Below are 24,266 nucleotides of genomic sequence, written 5' to 3' on the forward strand. Positions count from 1 at the left end.
ACAAAAAGAAGTATTTTAAAATCACCCATCTAGGAACATGGAATCATCAGTTTCATTTTGTAATTGACAGAATTGCTCCATGTTCTCTCTGTCTCTCATCTATCATCTTATAATATTAAAATCATATAAGTTTAGTGTATGGAGGTTACTCTATTTTAATTAAGTTAGTGTTCTTCAAATATATTTTAACATGCATGTTTAATTAAGAAGTTCTAAAATTGATCAAATTCTTAATTCTTTTTTATGCCAATCACCCTACTGTAGAGGGAATAGTTTAGTTCCATCTCACTTTTTACCCTCAGTTTAGACATTATTATAATTATTTCATGGTGTTAATGTTTATTTCTATTTATCCACATGCTTGCCATTTTCTCCACTCATTTCTTCTTGAATCTCTGTGCTGGATTGGCTATTTGCAATCAGTGGCATTTCTGTTCCTTTTTACACTTTCCCATGTTATTGCAGTGGCTGAAAGCCTGGGAACCTTATTTTTAAGAATCCCTTGCCAGGAGGGTTCTGATTTAAATTCCACCAATGAGACACATTTGTAGGTGATTTGAAAGTTAAAAGGAAGGCACAATTCAGTTGTCATCTGGCAGAAGACCAGAGCATACTTCCTTAGAAGCAGCAGATCTTCTGAACCTTCTTCAGACTTTATATTCTATTGCCAGTCTCCAGCTTTGAAATTAAGGGGCAGCTATGGCTTTGGCAGCTACTTTCTTCACTTTTCTAATTTCTGTGTTGCAGTCTCCACCCTTGAACTTTGCTCTCTTACCTGTTAAAAAAAAATTTAAACTATAGAATTCCTTGTATTTAATGACTTCTCATTGAAATATTTAGAATAAATTCTTTTTTCCTGACTGATCCCTGACTACACCAATTTGAGTCTTTCCTCCTCAGATAATTTTTCTTTTCCTGAAGTATACATTAAAAAAAACTTCTCAGCTCCCTTCAGTTTTGCTTGACTGAAAATATCTACACTTTACCCTCTTTTTTGAACAATAATTTCACCAGGTATAGAATTCCAGGTTGACTATTACTTTTAGAATCTTGATAATGCCATTCTACTGTTTACTGGTTTCCATTGTTACTATTGAGAAGTCAGATGTTTGTTAGTTTACTTCTCCTATTTTATGTGGTCTGTATTTACTTTCTGGCTAATTAAAAAATCTTTTTCTTTTGTGTTTTGTACTTTTAAGTTTTATTAGAATATATTTAGGGCTAATTCATTTTATTTATGCTGAATTGGATTTATTTGCCTTACTGAATTTTAGGACTACTACCTTTTATCAATTGTATTATCTCTTTGAATATTGATTCTCCACCATTCTATTTATTATCTTTTTCTGGAATTCTGATTATATGCATTTGGTACCTTTTCATACTTTCCTCCACACTTCTTAATTTTAATCTCTCATATTGTCCATCTTTTTCCTTTATGGTGGAAGTTGGGGTGATTTCTTCAGATTTGTCATCCACTTTGCTAACTCTTCAACTCTGTCTAATCTGCTGTCTAGCTAACTGACTTTCTAATTTTAGAGATTATATTTTTCATTTCTAGATGTTCTTCTCAGTTAACTTGCAGAAATACCTTGTCAATTCTGACAATTTCTGGTTTGTTGTTTCTTATCTTATTTTCAATCTTCTCTTTTATTTTTTTAATATACATCACATACTTATACAGAATACTGTTTTTGATAATTTCATCATCTGCAGGTTTTCAAGAGTCTGATTCTGCAGTTTTTTGTTTCTGTTGTCTTGTTCACAGCAATTTATTTTCTCATGTGTTTAGTAATTTTTGACTGTGAGTTCATGTTAATTGAAACTTTATCAATAGGGATATTTTGAGATGTGGTTTTAAAGTTTGTTTTCTTCCAGATTGTGTTGGATTTTGGCAGATGTCTGGGCTCTCAAATTTAATTGTTTTAATTTATTTTCGCCTCATTTTTTTTTTTTTTCAGAATATAGATAGTTTAAGAATTCTGGTTCTAGTTCTATTTGAATATTGGTTTATGGCTAAGAATTTTTTTCTTCCCCTTCCTCTTCTCCCGTTCCCTTTCTTCTCTGCCCTTTCCCTCCTCTGTCCTCTCCTCCTTCATTCCACACCCCTGCCTCACCTCCAATTTTAAATTTCTTCAATTTTTCCCACTCAAAGCCAGGACAAAGGCAAGTATTACTCAAGCTGTTTCCCTCTGAGAAGTAGTTTACCCTCCAGTGGGTTACCCTGTGGAATCCTAGTTTTATGAAAGAGTTTCCAACATTTTTTTTTTTTTTTTTTTTTTTTGCGGTACGTGGGCCTCTCACTGCTGTGGCCTCTCCCATCGCGGGGCACAGGCTCCGGACACGCAGGCTCAGTGGCCATGGCTCACGGGCCTAGCCACTCCGCAGCATGTAGGATCTTCCCGGACTGGGGCACGAACCCGTGTCCCCTGCATCGTCAGGCGGACTCTCAACCACTGTGCCACCAGGGAAGCCCCCCAACTTGTTTTTTGCATCCAGTTTAATCCCAGGTTTTGTTTCACTAATGACACATTTCAACTCAGATCTAGCCTGTAGAGTTTGGAAAAATCCTCAGGACAAACACCAGTTCTTGAAACTTTCTATCAGTAGAATTTATTTTTCACTAGCTCAGGCATGCATTAAAATGTAGGTTTTATATTTTACCTAGTAGTTTTAATTACATTCTCCCCAAAGAGTTTTCTACAAATGTTTAGTTTGCCATATTGCTAGAAATATGTTAGCAATCATTATTAAAATGAGATGCCAATCTGTTGTTAAAAGTGTTTGCAATGCCTAATTATAAAAGTATTGCTTACCATAGAGGAAAATTCTAATTTGGGGCTAAAAATAATAGTGCATCATTTTTTATTATGCATCCCACAGAATTAGCACATGTGTAGCTGATTTTATTTTTTTACATGCTTATAAATTATTATAGTATAAATTGTATTTTATTTTTATAAACGTGATAGCTGACATTCCTTTTCTATTTCAACTATAAAGTCACATATGGATTTTTAAGCATCTTTACGGTAGTGATTCTTGGTTTTTCTAGCTACAAGACAATACACATCAGTGTTTATGAGTGCTGATAAGATTCTGAATTCTATTCTGGTCTCATTGTTCCTGCTGTGATATGACTGCCTATTTTAAAACCACCCAAATAGAGACTGATTGCTATTATGAACAAAGACGACTATTCATAGAAATAACCTTCCTTCTTAGCATTATAGGTAGCAACAGTGATGAAAAGCCATATACTATAACTGTAAAAGTCAGTCTTGCAGTGCACCCCAGTCATGGGCATTGAACTTTTCACTCGCTTGTTCATCATTTAACCACTTAACCTATCAGGCATTCAACTCTGTCTCCTTTTCAGACATAGCTATTTGACATTTCCAGGCAAAACACATCTTTTGCTTGCTATTCATTAGTGTCCATCAAAATGCACTTTTTTATATTAAAAAATAAGAATGTGCTGAGATGGAATGCCAGAAACAGGCTGTTTTTCTCAGTAATGGACAAATGGCATCAATGGGATTTTCCAGGGTTGAGCCCCATGTCTTTCAGAAGCTAAATGATTCATCTAACAGCATAATGAATTGGTTGCTTTTTTCTGGGAAGATTTGCAAAGAATATTTTTCCCCTGGATAAACAACTTAGAGAACATTCTGAAATGATATAAAAAAAGAATAAATAAATATATAACTAAATAATCTAGTTTAACACAAATGGATTCCAGTCAGCAATGTGGATACATAATACTTGGATATCTCGAAAAGAAATCTCCTCCTGGGCTGACATGTATTTGAGATAAGTATTATTACTGTGGCCAGAAAATTAGTTTTAGGTTCTATTTAGAATCTTATTGAGAGTTGGATGAAATAAAAATCACAGAATCACAGAAGTGATTTTGTTTTATGAAATTCCCATCTTTATAATATAATAATGTCAACTTTACTCACCCCTTCTTTTTGTGTTTATATAAAGAGCTAAATAGACAAAATATGTGAATTTGGCTTAGGCATATATCCATACTCTTGTATCCTTACAAAACAATATTTGAGACAAGGGAATATTTTATAAACAGGATGCCCAACTTTGTAAATAGTTAACATTAGAATTTCTGTTCTGTGGCATGATGAATAAGATGGTCATTATTATGTATGCCCAAGGGTACTGAATTTCTATGTTAAAGAGTTTTGGGTAAGGCTGGGTTGGGTGATGTCTTACTTGTTCAGACTGCTATAACAAATACAATGGACTGGTGGCATATAAACAACAGAAATTCATTTCTCATCATTATGGAAGCTGGAAGTCTGAGATCACTGTGCCAGCATAGTTGGTTTCTGGTGAGAGCTGTCTTCTGTTTTGCAGGATTCTTGCTGTATTCTCACATGGTGGAAAGAGGACAAGAGAGTTCTCTAGGTTCTCTTTATAAGGGCACAAACTCCATGCATGATGGGGTCCACCTCCTAAAGATCTCATCTTCTGATAATGTCACATTGGGGGTTATGGTTTCAAAATGTGAATTTTGAGGGAACACAAACATTCAGTCTATTGCAGGTGAGAAAAGAGGACTGTGAAATGGTGAGAAAAGACTGCATTTTAGCATCAGAAAAACTTTCAGTTCCTTTATGTGAGTAATGGAGATGGTGTGGTAGTTGATTTTATGTGTCAACTTGACTGGGCCACAGGGTCCCCAGGTATTTGGTCAAAAGCTATTCTGGGCTCATGCAGCTCAATATCAGAAAAACAAACAACCCAATCCAAAAATGGGCAGAAGACCTAAATAGACATTTTTCCAAAGAAGACATACAGGTTTCCAACAAACACATGAAAGGACGCTCAACATCACTAATTATTAGAGAAATGCAAATCAAAACCACAGTGAGGTATCACCTCACACCAGTCAGAATGGCCATCATCAAAAAATCTACAAACAGTAAATTCTGGAGAGGCTGTGGAGAAAAGGGAACCCTCTTGCACTGTTGGTAGGAATGTAAATTGATACAGCCACTATGGAGAACAGTATGGAGGTTCCTTAAAAAACTACAAATAGAACTACCACATGACCCAGCAATCCCACTCCTGGGCATATACCCTGAGAAAACCATAATTCAAAAAGGTACATGAACCACAATATTCATTGCAGCACTATTTATAATAGCCAGGACATGAAAGCAACCTAAGTGTCCATTGACAGATGAATTGGTTAAAAATATATGGCACATATATACAATGGAATATTACTCAACCATAAAAAGGAATGAAATTGAGTTATTTTTAATGAGGTGGATGGACCTAGAGACTGTCATACAGAGGGAAGTAAGTCAGAAAGAGAAAAACAAATACCGTATGCTAAAGCACATATATGGAATCTAAAAGAAATGGTACTGATGAACCTAGTGACAGGGTAGGGATAAAGACGCAGATGTAGAGAATGGACTTGAGGACACAAGGGAGGAAAGGGAAGTTGGGATGAAGTGAGAGAGTAGCACTGACATATATACACTACCAAATGTAAAATGGATGGCTAGTGGGAAGTAGCCGCATAGCACAGGGAGATCAGCTCAGTGCTTTGTGACCAACTAGAGGGATGGGATAGGGAGGATCGGAGGGAGGCTCAAGAGGGAGGGGATATGGGGATATATGTATACTTATAGCTGATTCACTTTGCTGTACAACAGAAATTAACACAACATTGTAAAGCAATTATACTCCAATAAAGATATTTAAAAAAAAGTTAAATGCTTTTACATGACTCAGATAATTGTTTTTTTTAATGCCCTTTAGAAAATTGTTTATGTTATAAGCAGAAACTCATTTTAACTGAAAATTACATCATAGCTAATCTTTCCTTGTGCACTTTGCAATAGTCTTTGTGCCAAAGCATTAAAATATAGCAGATATGTAAAAAATAACTATTTTAGGTGTGTCTGTGAGGGTGCTTTTGGATGACATTAACATTTGAATCTGTACACTAAGTAAAACCGATTGCCCTCTCTAATGTAAGTGGTCGTCATCCACTCAGTTGAAAGCCTGCCTGAATAGAACAAAAAGGCTGACCCTCCTATGAGTGAGAGGGATTCCTCCTGCCTGACTGGGCAGGGACATGAGCTCTTCCTGCCTTCAAACTTGAACTGAAACATTGCCTCTTCTTGGGTCTTCAGCTTGCAGCTTTCACACTGGAATTATACCATCAGTCCTCCTGATTCTGAGACTTGCAGCCTCAGACTGGAACTATATCATTGTCTCTCTTGGGTCTCTAGCTCGCTGACTGGAGATCTTAGGAACTTCCCAGCCTCCACAATCATGTGAGCCAATTCCTTATAATAAATCTATACATATAATCTTGTTGTTAAAAAAATATCCTGTTGTGATATCTATCTATATCTATATCTATATCTATATCTATATCTATATCTATATCCTGTTGGTTCTCCTGGTATCTACCTCTGCCTGTCTTCTGCTGAGTGTGACAGAAACTAAAGGCATAATCAATAATATCACACTGCACTTCACACACAGAGACTGCAAAATCCACAACATGCATTCTCCCCAATACAATAGGATGATATTGATCATCCTAAACACATAATTCCTATTCAAGCCATGGCTTAGGTCAGAGGATAATGTAAATGCACTTAGAATAAAAAACCTACCTTTAAATTTTATTTATTAATAATTAACTTATTTTGTTACTTCAAAAAGTTGAAGTGAGAATCAGTCGCTCACACAGCATCTGTATTTAGTGCCTGCAATCAATCAAATCCTTAATGTTTTTCAAGGAGAAAGAGCTTTTTAAAACCTGGCCTTGCCCAAGTTTAAAATTGTTGATTTTTAATAACTGCAAATACCAAAATCATCTTTACTCATTGAGAGTATTGTGAAATAACACTTTTAATAGAAAGTTATTTTATCATTGATATTTTCTAGTTATGTATAGAAACTCTGCTCTCTAGGATTCAAGATGTGGTACCACTGATACCCATGAAATCAAAACAGGAAGGCTTTGGTAAGTCCTCCATGGTACTGGAAATTAAGATTCCCAGTAATATTAGTCAAAAGTGACATTGGAACGTCCAGTGACCCTTTTAAGTTGCTCTTTCAATGCAACTGGTTCTCCCTCAATCTTGAGGAGAAGTGTGGCCAGCCATAAAGCCAGAGCTTTAAACTAACTTGGGTCTACTCAGTTTGTCGATAATTCTCAAGTGACTTTGCTACCTATATTGCAAAATGAATAATCAAACATTCCAGAGAATAATCAATTCATGAGTACAAGAGTCTGAAATAGGACAGGTATGACTGGAACAGGGAGATGGGACAACAGGGAAGGAACTGTGTGTTGGGGAAGACAAAGTAAAACAGGTGGGAAGCATACAGGGCTGTGTCAAGGAGTTTTGTGTTTTTGAGATATGACCCATTTTCAACGTAATTGAAATGTTTGCATTTTTGCATTTCAGAAGAGTGAAAGTACTATACTGGGTTAAGAAGAATACATCCCTAAAAATGTTAGTTATGGCTTCCACTTCAGTCCTTTGAAAACCTAAGTATCACCCTGGTTGTTGCAAAAATTAAATATACTAAAATAAATGCTAGAAAGAGAGATCAGGTCAGAGGTTAAGATGTTGATTAAAAGTGAGGGTATTGGTGGGAGCGAGGAAAAATTTCCACTCAGGGATCTGAGTCTTTTGCAGTCTGATCTTGGCAGAGCTGACCTATGATTATAGGCAAACTAATTAACCTTTTTGTGCCTTGGCTGCTTATCTGTGGAGTAAAGATAACAATGACTCACTAACAGGGCTGTAAATCATCTGTAAACACCAACAGTTATAGAAATAATATAATTACTTACCCCAGTTGTGAGAGTCTAATCTTTACTTCAGAGTTTAAGTACCTTCCCTCTGCCTAAATAATATGTCAGGCTTAATTTTTGTCAATTTTTTTTTGTATGTGCAGTAGAGTGAGCTTGTATTTTCATATACAGTCAAACATATGCTTATTGAAAATGCACTCTTTCTGATGCCTATTTTTCAACCTAATACACTGGGTCCTAGATTATCATGGTGACACCTATTGGCAGCACACAGTTTAATACAGTAGAGCTTCTGAGAGAGAAGTGGGAATGGGGGGTCAGGGGGAGGAATAGGTACTTTTAACTTCTTTATAAATGACAACTCTTCTTCCCTATTAAATAAGAAGAGTACACTTATTGCAATTATATTAACTATAGTCAAGCAATTCAAATTGGATCAGCAGGCACATAAACAAGCTAAGAAGTGGCCAAATGAAGGAGCTTCTCTTTGGGTTTTATTGTGGATTCAATGATTCACACTGACATTGCCATCTCCTTTGTGATATTTCCAGTAATTTTGCAGGAAGTATTTATATAACTGTATTCCTTCAGTGGCAAAATGATTATCTGCTTCTGTAATTATTCTTGGTTATCATACCACACTTTCTTTAGCAGATGAAAGGAAATAATAATCAATCTTCTGGAACAGTAAAATGTTTACAGAATTGGAATAGTCATTTCTTTGTGAATTCAGAGAAGAATCATTCATTCTCTTCAAGTCCTTTTAAAAAAATTCATGCCTAGTAAATATGTAAGCTGCTTTCAAGCTGATACTAATGACTCAGACATGTGACTACAATATTTTTGTTGGTGTGCTATGGCCTATGGCCAAATGGCTACCTAGAGATCGTGGTTAGTGGCCATGGCAGGCTGGTAAGGAACAATAAACTGGACAGAAACAACCTTTTAGTTCCGGCCAGGTCCCTTGTGTTATGTGACTATTGTAGTTCTCCTGACCTTTGCTCAGCTAAAGTGGGGGATAGGTGTTTGAATTTTTGAGTGCAGTATTATGTGTTTTATTGAGTTCTCACCTGACCAGGCCTTCTTTCCCAGTCCCCATTTCCTTCTGCTCTGGCTTTATTCCAGTTGATTCTGCTGGATTTTGAGAGTCAGGGTTTGTGGTCTTGTCTTCGAGTGTATTTTTCTCGCAGATTTTATCTATGGGAAAGAAACAACATATAGATAGAAGAATATATGCCACTTAAAAAAATTAATTAATTAATTTATTTTTGGCTGCATTGGGTCTTCGTTGCTGTGAGCGGGCTTTCTCTAGTTGTGCAAGCGAGAGCTACTCTCCTTTGCCCTGCGCGGGCTTCTCATTGCGGTGGCTTCTCTTGTTACAGAGCACGGGCCCTAGGTACGTGGGCTTCAGTAGTTGTGGCACATGGGGTTAGCTGCTCTGTGGCATGTGGGATCTTCGTGGACCAGGGATCGAACCCCTGTCCCCTGCATTGGCAGGCGGATTCCCAACCACTGTGCCACCAGGGAAGTCCCTATATGCCACTCTTAATACAGCTATATTGGACAACATAAGTTACAGAGAAGCTGCTTGTTTTTCCAGAATAGTTTTCTCAGGAACACCTCCCCTAGGATTCCTCTAAACAAAGTATGACCTTATGCAGGAGGAGTTAACCTGCAGACACCTTCACACTGATGAAAAAATATGCTTAAATTTGGTATATTGTGAAACATAAGTTTTACATGGTATATTTCTTTTTGACATTAGCAAGGCTGAATTAATAAGGAGCCATTATTCATAAGGCATTTTTGATTCTGTTAAAGTATAATTTATGGCTGAAATTGATGCATCATAAAATTCAGAAAAATAAAATAGGCAGAAATGATGTCATTGACATTATTTTCAAATTTTGCATTCTAATTTTGTTTTTTAATAAAAATCTTTATTTTTCCTTTGATCATCTTCAGCTGTGACATCTTTTCTGAAGAAGCAATGCAAACTAATATGTACTAGCTTCATTTTCAGTACAAGGATTACATTTTTTCCTTCAAACCTACAAATACAATTTCCAATTAATATAGTTTAAATTGTAATTTTCCCAGAGAATAATCAATTCACTGCTAAATATTTGGATTTTAGAGAAGATTTTAATGAAAATAAATTACTTAATATAAAAGAAAATATAGAGGGAGCAAAGAAATACAATGAACACAATTTAATCCATTATCCACAGTTTCTAATTTATTTTTAATTGTATGTACTGTGCTTAGAAAGTTGAAATGAAGGCCCAAATCATAATCCTTATTTTATTGTAGTACATTATAATTTTTAAAACTTAAGTCAACACAGTATCGAAAGTCTGGGCTTACAAAACTGATAAATCAGGGGATGATCTCTTACTTTACAAAAGTTTTCACCATACAAGTCCTTTAATATGAAAATTTCTATGATCCATCTAAACGTTTTCAACATACTGAACTTTTCAGGAACATGTTTCAAGAATAAGGTGAATCATAAAGTCAAGTCATTACTTACCATTTTAAAAAAATTATGAATAAGAAAGAATAAACCCCTGAATTTCCCAAGACAGTTTTCTTCATTTTGCATCTCTTATCTACCTTTATTTTGGAATTATACTAATTTTGGCTGGAAGATAGGAAACACACACTTTCCATATGTCCTTTTTTACTAAGAGGTTTTGATAGAAATGAGAGAATTTTCCCTGTGTATTTGGATCAAGCTATATTTTTCCATTTCTTTTTATCTACACCCCCAATCACTTTTCAGATTTTTGACATTGTTCCATGTATTTCTGGCTAAGAAAGTGATAGCCAAATCTTTTTCCTATATCTACAAATATTGGGGGCAATCACTGTATGATATTTTAAAGCAGAGAGTTCTTAACCTCTGGCCATGGATGTCCTGTACAATCATGGATTGGAACGCTTGAGACTGTATGCTGTATATGCATTTTTTTCCATGGAGAAGATCTGGGGTTAACATGAGCTCCTCAAAGGAGTCTGACCAAAAAAGGGCTATGAGCCATTTTGTGCACGTTTCTAGGGACACCTGTCCCCAAAAGAATATTAGGATTGAAATAGAGTATGAAAAAATGAGTAAAAGGATTCAGAAAAAACCCTGCTGAATATAAAACAGGCAGAATCTGTAAAACAGAGTATTCCTTAAGAGGCTTTTAGTGACTGTTTCTTATAGAAGCACATGAGTATAAGCTGCATCGTCCTCCTCCATCGCTCATTCAAGCCACAGCATATGTATTACATTTGCTGTGTTACTTTTCTGCTAGTACCAATTACATGACCAATTGTTTTGCAGTAGTTCTTTTCTTACATTCTAATAAGTCATCTTTGTTTATTCTCATAACATTTGGATTAAACTAACTTTAAGTAGGTCTTCACACCTTACCAGGTCTCCTCTAGACATTACCAAGCTCTTCTAAAATGATGCTCTATTATGACAAATCTAGGCTATTTTAGAAATTAAATATAGCTTAATTTGCTTTGTGGATAAGCATTTTATTATAAAATAAATCTTCTATCATAGCTTTTTAAAAAAATCACAATGCCTCACTTTGTTTTTTTTAAAGAAATAATTTTTTCTCAAATAATTACCTGCCATACACCAATATTGGCTGAAGGTTCTAAGAATGGGTGTTTGAAGACCCTGCACATTTTTAAGGCATCTGAATTAACTTCGGTGAGATTATTTAGCACAGTGAAGGCAGCTGCCAGTGGGTAAACACAAGCGAAAAGACTCACATAAGAAAACTGCAGGGATAACTCCAAGTAATCATCGAAGGTGCCCAAGTAAGTTCCCATTTCCTTTTCCAGAATGACCTGTTCATATAATGTAGCATCGATGTCTGCCTTTAAAGCCTGCACCTTCCTCTTCACCTGCACATGCTGCTTCTTTTGGAGCCAGTAAGAAAGAAGAGATTCTACAATTTGGTTAAGGATCTGAGAGGTAATCAGGAGAGTAGCCAAGCTCTGACGCAAAAGCTTCATATCCCTCAGGACAAAGGCAATGTAGAAGAGTGAGGCAAAGCAACTTAAAAAGTTGAACACTAACACTTTCAGAATTAGGTGATTCCGGTAGGCAGATTCCAATCTGTGATTCTCCCATGAAGTTAAAAACTCCCACGAAGATGAGAAACCAGTTATTTCCATTCTTGGATTCAAGGCAGAACAACTTGAAAAAATACCCATGAGGACTTAAAACAAAAGGATCTCCATCAACTATAGTCAGTATAGGTGTCTTTTTATCCATGCAGCATGTTATTTGTTTGTGGGAACAGATGGTCAGATTGTTTGCATCATCCTCATCATGAAAGAGAAATCTAAAATACATGGCAAATCTTGCTTTGGCATCTGTGTAACGTTTTGTGAACTGCGCATGGTACTTCCCAGCTTCACACATGGACAGCAGGATTCCCTTTTTTGCAGCTGCCCAAAAGAATAAGTCTTTCTGCCAACTGTGCTCTTTGCACATTGTGTAGCAATTGTCAGATCACATCAGTGCACTTAGTCAAATTCTGCCCTGGAATGTGTGCCCGTGGCAGATATCAAAGTGTTCTGATATGGTTGCTTTTATTGAATGTGCAAGAGTGAGTACTGAGTTTGCTCTCCACACACCTGGCTGAATCTGTCTCCAGCCTGACAGCATCTCACTCTGGGCCTCTGTAATACACTTTCAGACTGTTTGACCCCCGGGTACTGTGCATGGTGGAGGCCTGCACAGGTGTGAAACACATGTTTCCCTCTTTAAGAGAGGAAATAATTGATACAGAACCCCACTAACCTTCCACATTTTATCAGTGGCACTAAATAATTGCTGGAAAAGGAGGAATTCAAAGAAAGAAATTAATTTGGGAATAAGGTTGTTAATTAGGCATTGGTTCAATTGGCCCTTTTTTGGATGAATGTAAAAAGAAGACCTAAAAATGCTTTTATTGGTTGGAATACCTCGTGCAGGTGATGATATCACTTAGTTAAATTTCTAATTCTTAAAACACCAAATACATTGTGGGCTCTGTCTCAAAAACAAATCTCCTTTTATTAGACACCAACAATACCTGAGTGCTAGATGTTAGATGAATTAATAAAGACTAAGTCTGAGTGCTCTGATTAGATGCATAAATGATACTATAATTTTCATCTTAATGAATGAACATTTGGAGTTAAAAAATGAATAACAGTCTCTAGAAGTGTATGATTAATGATTATTTTCTGGCACCCAAGATTGTATTTTTGACTCAGCTTGTGATTAATTTTGTAGTTGCTAGAATATATGTTTTCTTAGAGTAATTTTAATTACAGCACCTTGATCACACTTGAAATTTTATTACATCTTTGTAGATTGTCAAAAGACATGGAGGAAACTGACAAATATTGTAGCAGGGCATACACAATGGGATCTGATGGAGTGCCTTAAATGCCATAGCATAGAAAAATGGCGTACTTTATACTAAGAAATGCTCATGCAATCTATAAAAATCTAGAAGGAATCAGAGTAGGTGAGAGTTCTGGAAACCATCCTATTAGAAGAATGGTTGAGGAACTTATGTTCTTTAGCTAAGGTATTGAAGACTAACTAGCGACCTAGCAGTTATTTCCAATTCTTTGAAGGGCTGTTACATAGACAGGAAAATAAAATTATTTCATGTATTCCAGAAGGCAGAAGAGGGATCCATCAATAGGATTTACAAAACAGAAAAACAAACAAAAAAACCCCCAAACATTCTAACAACTCAACTTGTCTTACAGTGAAACATACATTTTTGTGAGGCAGCGAAAACCCTATTGCTGGAGGTGTACAGGCAGAAGCCTGTGCCAAGAGAGCTAGGATGGGATCCTTGAACCTAGTCAGAGGTTAGAGTTCCTCCAGGCAGCCTTAACATGCTAAGAAGTCCTGAAGGAATTTTTACATTTAGGCAGATTTTGCTTTAAGGTACATCATCACAAGTAAAGAAATGAATAACTGCAAAGCAAAAAGAATACAGATCCATCAAAGGTAACTTTGGTACTGTGTCAGGATCAAGGAATCCTGTCCTCTCTCAATGGCATGCTTGGTTTCAGAGACCTTTTGTTGGGATTAATTCATCTAGAAAATGCATTTTACATACAGGTATTAAGGAATGTGGTGAGTTACTGGTGCTGGGTACCGAAGACAGAGCTCTAATCCTAACCACTAATTCTCTGGGTGACTCTGGATAAGTCACTTTTCTGTAACAGTTTCCTCATCCATAAAATGAGGAATACTTTTGTCATGGGGATTTCTGTGAGGATTAGATAAAGACTCCATTTGAGAAAAATGCAATATAAATACAAAGTGTTCCACCAAGCAGACTAGGGTAAATTAAAATAATCTTTTTTTCAAAAAATATGCATTAACTCCTTCAGGTCTACACAGCATTGATGTATGTGGGGCATACAGGAACTTCTATTTACTTAAAAGAGTTCCAGGGATCAGGAAAGCAGAATGTGATTTCCTACAAATCAGATATATTCTTTAGCAGAAAGAAGACTAAAAACACAGAGTTTGATGTAATTGAATTATGCAAATATATTTAAATCATGCAAACTGCAAAAAAAAAAAAAGTGGCATTTTATCCAAAAAAAAAAAAAAAAGAAAAAAAAAGAAAAAAAGTGAAAACACCCACTTTGGTTAGAGTCTCAAGTTTTTAGTTTAAAAAATAAGTGGACACTGAGGTATTTTATCATAGTCTCCTCTTCTGTTTGATATTTAAAACAGTGTATGATTTCTCTGCCTAACTTCTCCTTTTAGCTGATATTGCTCTCTCCACCTCTGCTGTATCACATACAGGAATGGTTCCTGACTGTGCACACAGTTGGGCACCTGACCTGAAGAAGGTAGTGATCCATGCTGGCTGGTGACCGATATATATGGTCACCATGAAGGCGCTGCCCTGTGGGAACAATGGTTATCTAAGTCAGGTAGACTGCTCTCTCTGGAATATGGACTGGGAAAAGAGTAGATGGAGAGAGAGCAGTCCAGAGTAGATATATATAGAGAAACACAGCAGTCTTGAGAAACGAAGCCATGTTGACTGTGAAAAAGAGTCAGAGATAGTAATTAGCTCCTAAGGCTGCTTCCATCCCCAGAACACTTTTTCAGTTCCAGTTATCCACAAGTTTTCTTACAGTGAGCACTTGCCACCCAAGGTGCCCTGACTATGTCTATGTCCCTTGCCAACTCAGCATGGTTAGGAATTTTCTTCATCGTTTCAAACTGTAAAGCCCATGTTACTTACCTTTTTTTTTTTTTTTTCCTTTGCTGTACGCGGGCCTCTCACTGTTGTGGCCTCTCCCGTTGCGGAGCACAGGCTCCGGACGCGCAGGCTCGGTGGCCATGGCCCACGGGCCCAGCCGCTCTGCAGCATGTGGGATTCCCCCCAGACCGGGGCACGAACTCGCGTCCCCTGCATCGGCAGGCAGACTCTCAACCACTGCGCCACCAGGGAAGCCCCTACTTACCTTTTTTCTAGACTAAGTTTTCAGAAATTTCACATGCCACGTTTATTCATTTCTCATTTCTTTTGTTCATCATCACACTAGGTATTAGTTTTGAATGAATATTTCTTATTGAGTTCTATAATTCTAATTGAATACTGTATAAGACTTTCTTTTGGGATGAAGCAGAGAAACATGCTTGAGTAATTTTGATAAAAAGTTTCATTCTTTTTTTTTGTTGATGTAGTTTCTGTATTCCCACCTTAACCCTTGGCTGGTGAATAGGACCAATAGTCACAGAGTGGACTACACTGCTAAAATTAGCCATAGTAGTTCCTCTCATGCCTGCCAGTCAAGCTGTTTGCTTTTACATCGGGAAGCCTTTACTGATACTTGTAAATTAAATTTCAGTAGACAGTCTGCCCATTTTCCTATTCCACATAAGACAAGTTAAGTTGAATAAGTTAATTGTTACTACCAAGGACTAAAGAGTGGTCTCTTGTTTAAACAAGCTAGTATTTTCCCTCCTTTTTTGTGTCTATATTTTAAAAAATAATATAATTTATTTTTTAGAGCAGCTTTAGCTCTAGAGCAGTTTTTGTTTGTTTGTTTTTTAGCTCTCTGGATGTCTGTTCAACCTAAGAGTTGGCTGAGATGCAGACTAGGTCAGTTTGGATAGATGGTAGGGGACAGGCAAGGCCCAGAATGCCTCTGCAGACCTGGAACTGTGCTGAACCTGGCATGCTGGGATCTTGGCTGTGGAGAGTTATTTGGCTCAGAAGGTACAGGGAGGACCCCATACTTGTAGTTTGTTTGCAACAAAAAGTCTGGGCTGGAGAGCATGACTGGAGAAGAAGGGAAGACTAAGAGGATAACTAAAAACATCTTGTCGAGGGTTGTCTATGTCCACAGGTTTTAACTACATGGAGTACCTACATGTGGTTGGTTACATGAGCAAGCTAAGAGTCAGAGGTGTTAAATATCTTTTTTTTTTTTGTGGTACACGGGCCTCTCACTGTTGTGGCCTCTCCCATTGCGGAGCACAGGCTCTGGGCGCACAGGCTCAGCAGCTATGGCTCACGGGCCCTGCCACTCCACGGCATGTGGGATCTTCCCAGACCGGGGCATGAACCCATGTCCCCTGCATCGGCAGGCGGACTCTCAATCACTGTGCCACCAGGGAAGCCCGATGTTAAATATCTTGACCAACTAAGGTCACACAAAACTAGTTAAGTAGAAGAGTAATAATTTGAATTCAGGGGTGTCAAACTCTGTTTATTCTAGTACAAAATACTGCCTTTAGTATTAATTGTATGATTGTTTGGACTGAAAATTTCATTTTCTTAATTGTGACTTTGAAAGTATGGAGTATTTTAAAGCCATATATGTTAGTTTTCTATTTCTGTGGCAAATTACCACACATTTAATGGCTTAAAGCAACATAGATTTATTCACTTATAGTTCTGTAAGTCAGAAGTCTAAGACAGACTGCATTCCTTCTGGAGGCCTTAGGAGAGAATCTGTTTCCTCATCTTTTCCAGTTTGTAGAGGCTGCCTGCATTCCTTGGTTTATGGTCCCTTCCCCCATATTCAGAATGCATCAATCCAACATCTGCTTCCATCATCCCATCTCCTTCTTCTGCCTTTGGCCCTTTTGCCTTCTTCTTATAAAGACCCTTTGACTACATTGATTCCCCCTGGATAACGCAGAATAATCTTACCATCTCGAGATCTTTAATATAATCACATCAGCAAATTTTTTCCATGTAAGGTAACAAATTCATTGGTTTGGGGAGTTGGGGTATGGATACCTTTAGGGGCATTATTGAGCTTACCAAACCATACTAGTTATGGGCACCTAACTTTGATCCACTTCCACACAAATAGAGTCACTTTACGGCATTATAAATCACGAGGTAAGTCATTTACATATCCTATGATGGTACCAAAACATTAATTTAAAGAAACATTTAATGTAATATAAATGAAGTGGAAGCCTAAGAAAGATGATTGTAATCAAAAGAGGACTTTAGTTAGTTATCTTTATTTGAATCAAAAATATGTTGCAATCTTCATTTCGATGGCAGATATAAATTAAACCAGGCTCTGCAGAAGATAAGAGTTCTATAAGCAGAAATCAACATCTGCAGATATTATGACATTGCACCTGCATGTTTTTAAGTGAAGAACACAGAAATACCAACCATGTATAAGAGGCTATATTTAAACAGTAATAATTTTGCTTTTTCAAAACAAAATATCTCAAATATAACTGTTATTCCTATTAAAGTTTCTGAAGACATGCTAAGTCTGCAAATTTAAATGAAACTATTTTTTTCCTTCCCACTCAAATAGCTCCTCTATTAAATGAAGTTTCCATGATAAAGCTTTTATTACCAGCCAGGAAAAATTAAGATTACAGACACACTTTGAATAGAGTATAACAAGAATAAGAATAAACTTGTAATCCCAAAGATGTGATTCTTGGTTTCATGCCATCAAGGTTGTATTTTTATGTGAGAACTACATCTTTGAAACCATCACTACTATAAAATAACTCATAATATTAAAATCTCATCAAAAAAATAAAGTACTTAGGAATGAACCTGACCAAGGAGGTGAAAGACTTATATGCTGAGAACTATAAAACATTGATAAATGAAATTGAAAGTGATTTAAAGAAATGGAAAAATATACCATCATCTTGGATTGGAAGAATTAACATTGTTAAAATGGCCATTTTATCCAAAGCGACCTATAGATTTAGTGTGATCCCTATCAGATTACCCATGACATTTTTCACAGAACTAGAACAAATAATCCTAAAATTTATATGGAAGCATAAAAGACCCAGAATTGCCAAAGCAATCTTGAGGAAAAAGAACAAAGCAGGAGGCATAACCCTCCCAGACTTTAGACAATACTACAAAGCTACAGTAATCAAACCAGTGTGGTATTGGTACAAAAACAGACACATGAATCAATGGAGCAGAAGAGAGCCCAGAAATAAACCCACACACCTACAATCAATTAATATTCCACAAAGGAGACAAGAATATATACTGGAGAAAAGACAGTCTCTTCAACAAGTAATATTGGGAAAGTTGGACAGCTGCATGTAAATCAGTGAAGTTAGAACATACCATCACACCATGCACAAAAATAAACTCAAAATGGCTTAAAGAGTTAAATATAAGACACAACACCATAAAACTCCTAGAATAGAACATTGGCAAAACATTCTCTGACAAAAATCGTACCAATGTTTTCTTAGGTCAGGCTCCCAAGGCAATAGAAATAAAAACAAAAATAAACAAATGGGACCAAATCAAATTTTTACACAGCAAAGGAAACCATAAACAAAGCAAAAAGACAACCTACAAGACTGGGAGAAAATACTTGTAAACAAAGTGACGGACAAGGGATTAATTTCAAAAATATACAAACAGCTCATACAACTCAATAATGAAAAAACAAACAACCCAGTCAAAAAATGGGCAGAAGAACTAAATAGACATTTTACCAAAGACAGCATACAGATAGCCAATAGGCACACAGAAAGATGCTCAACATTGTTAATTATTAGAGAAATGTAAATCAAAACTACAATGAGGTATCACCTCACACCAGTTAGAATGGCCACCATTAAAAAGTCTACAAATAACAAATGCTGGAGAGGGTATAGAGAAAAGGGAACCCTCCTACACTGTTGGTAGGAATGTAAATTGATGCAGCCACTATCGAGACCACTATGGAGGTTCCTTAAAAAACTAAAAATAGAGTGACCATATGATCCAGCAATTCTGGAAATAACAAAAACACTAATTCAAAAAGATACATGGGGGCTTCCCTGGTGGCACAGTGGTTGGGGGTCCGCCTGCCGATGTAGGGGACACAGGTTTGTGCCCCGGTCTGGGAAGATCCCACATGCCACGGAGCAGCTGGGCCCATAAACCATGGCCGCTGGGCCTGCACGTCTGGAGCCTGTGCTCCGCAACGGGAGAGGCCACAGCAATGAGAGGTCCATGTACCGCAAAAATAAATAAATAAAATAAAATAAAATAAAAATAAAAATGAAAAAAAATACATGCCCACTCTAATGTTCACAGCAACACTATTAACAGTAGCCAAGACATGGAAGCAACCTAAATGTCTACCTACAGATGAATGGATAAAGAAGGTGTGGTATATATACACAATGGAATACAGATCAGTCCTAAAAAAGAATGAAATAATGCCACTTGCAGCAACATGGAGGGACCTAGAGATTATCATACTAAGTGAAGTAAGTCAGAAAGAGAAAGACAAATACTGTATGGTATCACTTATGTGTGGAATCTAAAATATGACATAAACAAACTTACTTACAAAACAGAAACAGACTTACAGACATAGAAAACAAACTTATGGTTACCAAAGGGGTAAAGGGCTGTGGGAGGGATAAATTAGGTGTTTGGGATTAGCAGATATAAAGTACTGTATATAAAATAGATATATAACAAGGTCCTACTGTATAGCACAGGGAACTATATTCAATATCCTGTGATAAACCATAATGGAAAATAATATGAAATATTCTTTATTTTTGTATAAATATGTATAACTGTATCACTTTTCTGTATACCAGCAACTAACACAACATTGTAAATCAACTATACTTCAATAAAAAAATTAAAATAACTCAAAATAAAACAGAATTATAGTTTGAATTATTTTGACAGTTCTGTGTTTTTTTTTCTTCCTTTGGATATGCAGATTTGATTTCTACTGTAGGGTGTTTCTCTTTTCCTCAATACCTCCATTTGTTAACCAACAGTTCATTGTAATCAATGAAAATTCTTATATGATCTACAGAAGAACCTTCTACTCCTTTTGAAAAATTGGAAGATTAAATAATGCTGTTGATAAAAATATGTCAAGAGCTGGAGAGGGTGTGGAGAAAAGGGAACCCTCTTACAGTGTTTGTGGGAATGTAAGTTGGTGCAGCCACTGTGCAAAACAGTATGGAGATTCCTCAGCGAACTAAAAATAGAATTACCATTTGATTCAGCAATCCCACTCTTGGGCATATATCCAGACAAAACTATAATTCAAAAATATATATGCATCCCTATGTTTATAGCATTATTCACAATAGCCAAGACATGAAAAAAACCTAAATGTCCATTGACAGATGAATGGATAAGGAAGATGTGGTACATATATACAATGGAATACTACTCAGCCATAAAAAGAATGAAATAATGCCATTTACACAAACATGGAGGGACCTAGATATTATCATATTAAGTGAAGTAAGTCAGAAAGAGAAAGACAAATACCATATGATATCACTTATATGTGGAATCTAAAGTATGACACAAATGAGCCTATCTATGAAACAGAAACAGAATCAGGGACATAGAGAATAGACTGGTGGTTATCAAGGGGTAGGGAATGGGAGAGGGATGGATTGGGAGTTTGGGATTAGCAGATGCAAACTGGTATATATAGAATTGATAAACAAGGTCCTACTGTATAGCACAGGGAACTATATTCAATATCCTATAAACCATAAAGGAAAATAATATGAAAAAGAATGTATATATATAATATATATATGTATAACTGAGTCACTTTGCTGTACAGCAGTAATTAACACAACATTGTAAATCAACTATACTTCAATAAAAAAATAAAAAAGAGAAAGAGACAACAGGAATCAGAGACTACACGTATAGATAGCTATTTCAAGCAGTCTTACTCTAAAGGAGAATATGGGAATGAGGCAATAGCCAAAGAGGAAGTGGAATCAAGAGAGGTGTCTTTTGGTTGATGTTTTGTTTTTGTTGAGGTGGGAGGGAAAAAGTGTCAAGAACACATTTTTTTATTATATCCTCTTGGTATAGGAGTCTTAGTATCTGTGGAAGTAATATATGTGTGTGAACTTTTATCAGAAATGGAGCCTTTATGATTATTAAATGCTTCCCTTTCAGTGAAACATAATTGTAAACATTTTAAATCAGATAATCTAAAAATTGAAGAGCCTAGCTTTAGTAATCAGTTAGGAGGTAATATTAAACTGCATTCATGTTGAAAAACATTGCAGAACATTTACTTTTTTTTTCTTTCTCCTCAGGTAAGTAAATGATGACTGTTTGGAAGACACTATTTTGCTGTCTTCTTGGCTGAGATGAAAATGCAAAAGAAAGTGAAAAAAAACAGCTGATCTCTATAGACACAGTAAGTATTCTCTACATTCTAATCAGAACAATAAAAACATAGATCTATACTTCCAAATAAATAAGTAAATAAATAAAATCAAGAAAACTAAAGTGAATTTTCTTCCCTTGTTTTTTAAAATATATGGTTGAAAGTGGGTAGAGAGATCATGAAAATAGAAATATGAATTATTCACAAAAATAGATCTATGTCTTTATAATGTTACCCTCCAAACTGGGAACATATTACTTTCCTCCAGTTATTCAAGATTATTCTACATTTCTCTGTTAAATTGTTATTTTCTTCACATAGGTTCTTTGTTTTTCTTTTAAATAAGAGCAGTCAAGTATAATGACAATGGGACCATTTCTTCAGTATTTGATTGTGGGGATATTCCTATAGAGAAATTTGTTTACTTACAACCTTTCTTGTGATTTGCTTCTTTATTTACAATCTGGCTTGTAATTTCACGTGTTTCTTATTTTTCCTCCTTAGAGATAGAAATTCTGGCTAGCAAAAACTCAATTGTGCTTCAGCTCCAAAATTTGTTCTAGTAAAAATTATCATACATTTACCTTTGTCTAATAGATGAAAAGCAAAAACATTTACTCTAGTTTTGTAACAATAATTGTATGTTTTCATTATTTAACAGTAGCATATTCTATTCTAGTGATTCTTCTTTCATTTTTATGTTTTCTTGGTGATAATGTAGTGTTAATACTCAGGAGAAATAGGAGAGGAGCTGGTAATCGATTTCATTAGATCCTACCAAGTCAGATGAAGTAATTTAGATTTTGTCTTGCAGGCAATATTGAGGCACTTAAGGCTCTTTAGAAGAGACTAACAGAGACGTGAGATCAAAATAATGATTAATGGAAAGTAATCTGCTAATACTGTTGGGGCTGGATGAAAAGGGGAGAGATGGGTGAAAGAGTCCTAATCAGAATAGATCACTTGGAGCCTGGTAGTCGTGTAGGCATGAGTTACTAATAAGGATGGTATTAGTGGTGGAATTGGAAAGGAATGAAGTGGGTTTGAGGGTCATTATGAAAGGAGATTTGGTGACTAATTTCCTTTATAGAACAGCCTAGATAGAGGAATAAAACATGAATTAGGTTTTGAGAGACTGAAAAAATAATAGAACCAGGAATAGAAATAAATCAGGAGAGGGAGCTTATTTGAAGGGGAAGATAAGGAATTAAATTTTGGATATGCTTTCTTTAGGATGGCAGCAGAACATACAGGTATATTTGTCCAGTGGTTACTTGGAAAATATTGGACAGGGTCTTAAAAAAGAAATTGGTCTTATATGAATTTAGAATCATCAATGTAGAAGTGAATGTGGTAGCCTTAGGAGTAGATAAGATTTCTAATGGAATTTCAAGAGAGAAGAGAACAGAACCTTTAAACATGTATAACCGACATCTATTTTAATGTTTTTATAACACTTACCTGAAATTTCATTGCTCACTATACACTTATGTTAACACAAATTTGGCCCATATTCTTTACCACTGTATCTCCAACCCACAGAACAGGGCCTGGCATGTGGTAGGTGACAAAAAATCATCTATTGAATAAGTGAATGAAGAAATAATTTTTATAAATATCCAGATCTTCAAATAATCTCAAGTGTGACCCTACGTAATTTACCTAGTCAAGGACAGGTGTTTCATCAGACAATACATTTCAGAGAAATATACATTTTACCTTTTAGGTTTTTTTTCTGCAGACTTGGGTTCTTACCTTGAATTTTGGTGTATGACTCTTCAGGTGAAACTGGAGGCATCTTGGTTTTGAGAGATTTCTTTTCATTTTTATTTTCTCCCTTTGAGAAAAAAAATAGAGATAGTACAGATGATTTTACATAAAATGAAGTTGAATGTAAAATATAAGAGTTTTTCATTCCATTATCAAGCCAGTCATTAAAATTGATCATTTGTTTATGATCTACTAAAAATGGTAATTCTTGCACTTAAATGAATGTTCTTGGCATTATTATTGAATAATCAACTTCAACCTCTACAGTTTGTTGACCACAGTGTGTTTTTTTCACTGTGGTTGCTGCATCTCCCAGGCACATGTTTCTCCCAGTTCTGGTTCTCACTTCCTACAGCTAGAGCATTGGTCCCAGTCTAGGTCTTTAGAGGTAGAATGTAAAATGATGGAAAGAAGAAAGTACCTTGGTGTCTTTACTCATAGCTCTCTTCCTTTTACATTCCATGATTTCATTTGCCTCTACCTCATCATTTATCTTAACATTTAAGCTTTCCTTTGAAATGTAAGTATATCTCATTGGATGTGGCCAGTGTATACCTGAAGATTTTCCCACAGGGACAAGGTAAAATAAGATATAAGGTTAGAGCATAGAAAGTTTGGCTCCCAAGCTGCTCACAGCCTCATAGGGGGAACAAAAACACACCAGTGCAACTGACATGAAATGTTATCAGTGATGACACAATGTTTGTAGATGCTAGAGGTGGGGCATAAAGGGGAGTGGTCAGTTCTTCTGGAATTGAAGGGAAAGGAAGGACATTATTATTATTTTTTTTCGCGGTACGCTGGCCTCTCACTGTTGTGGCCTCTCCCGTTGCGGAGCACAGGCTCCGGACGCGCAGGTTCAGCGGCCATGGCTCACGGGCCCAGCTGCTCCGTGGCATGTGGGATCCTCCCGGACTGGGGCACGAACCTGTGTCCCCTGCATCAGCAGGCAGACTATCAACCACTGCGCCACCAGGGAAGCCCAGGAAGGACACTATTA

General features: G+C 36.3%; 1 protein-coding gene across 1 annotated transcript in view; it reads right to left on the reverse strand.

Annotated features, from left to right (window-relative positions):
- Positions 1 to 24,266, reverse strand: part of CNGB3 (cyclic nucleotide gated channel subunit beta 3) — a gene marked incomplete at both ends in the record, with an annotated part of 143,751 nt that overhangs the window by 116,548 nt on the left and 2,937 nt on the right. The window contains 2 exon segments of the mRNA XM_081258414.1: positions 8,890 to 9,016; positions 23,252 to 23,333. Coding sequence (XP_081114540.1) covers positions 8,890 to 9,016; positions 23,252 to 23,333 — 209 coding nt within the window.

The sequence above is a fragment of the Mesoplodon bidens genome (assembly GCF_964165515.1).
Source record: "Mesoplodon bidens genome assembly, chromosome: 16".
In the NCBI taxonomy this organism is placed as follows: domain Eukaryota; kingdom Metazoa; phylum Chordata; class Mammalia; order Artiodactyla; family Ziphiidae; genus Mesoplodon; species Mesoplodon bidens.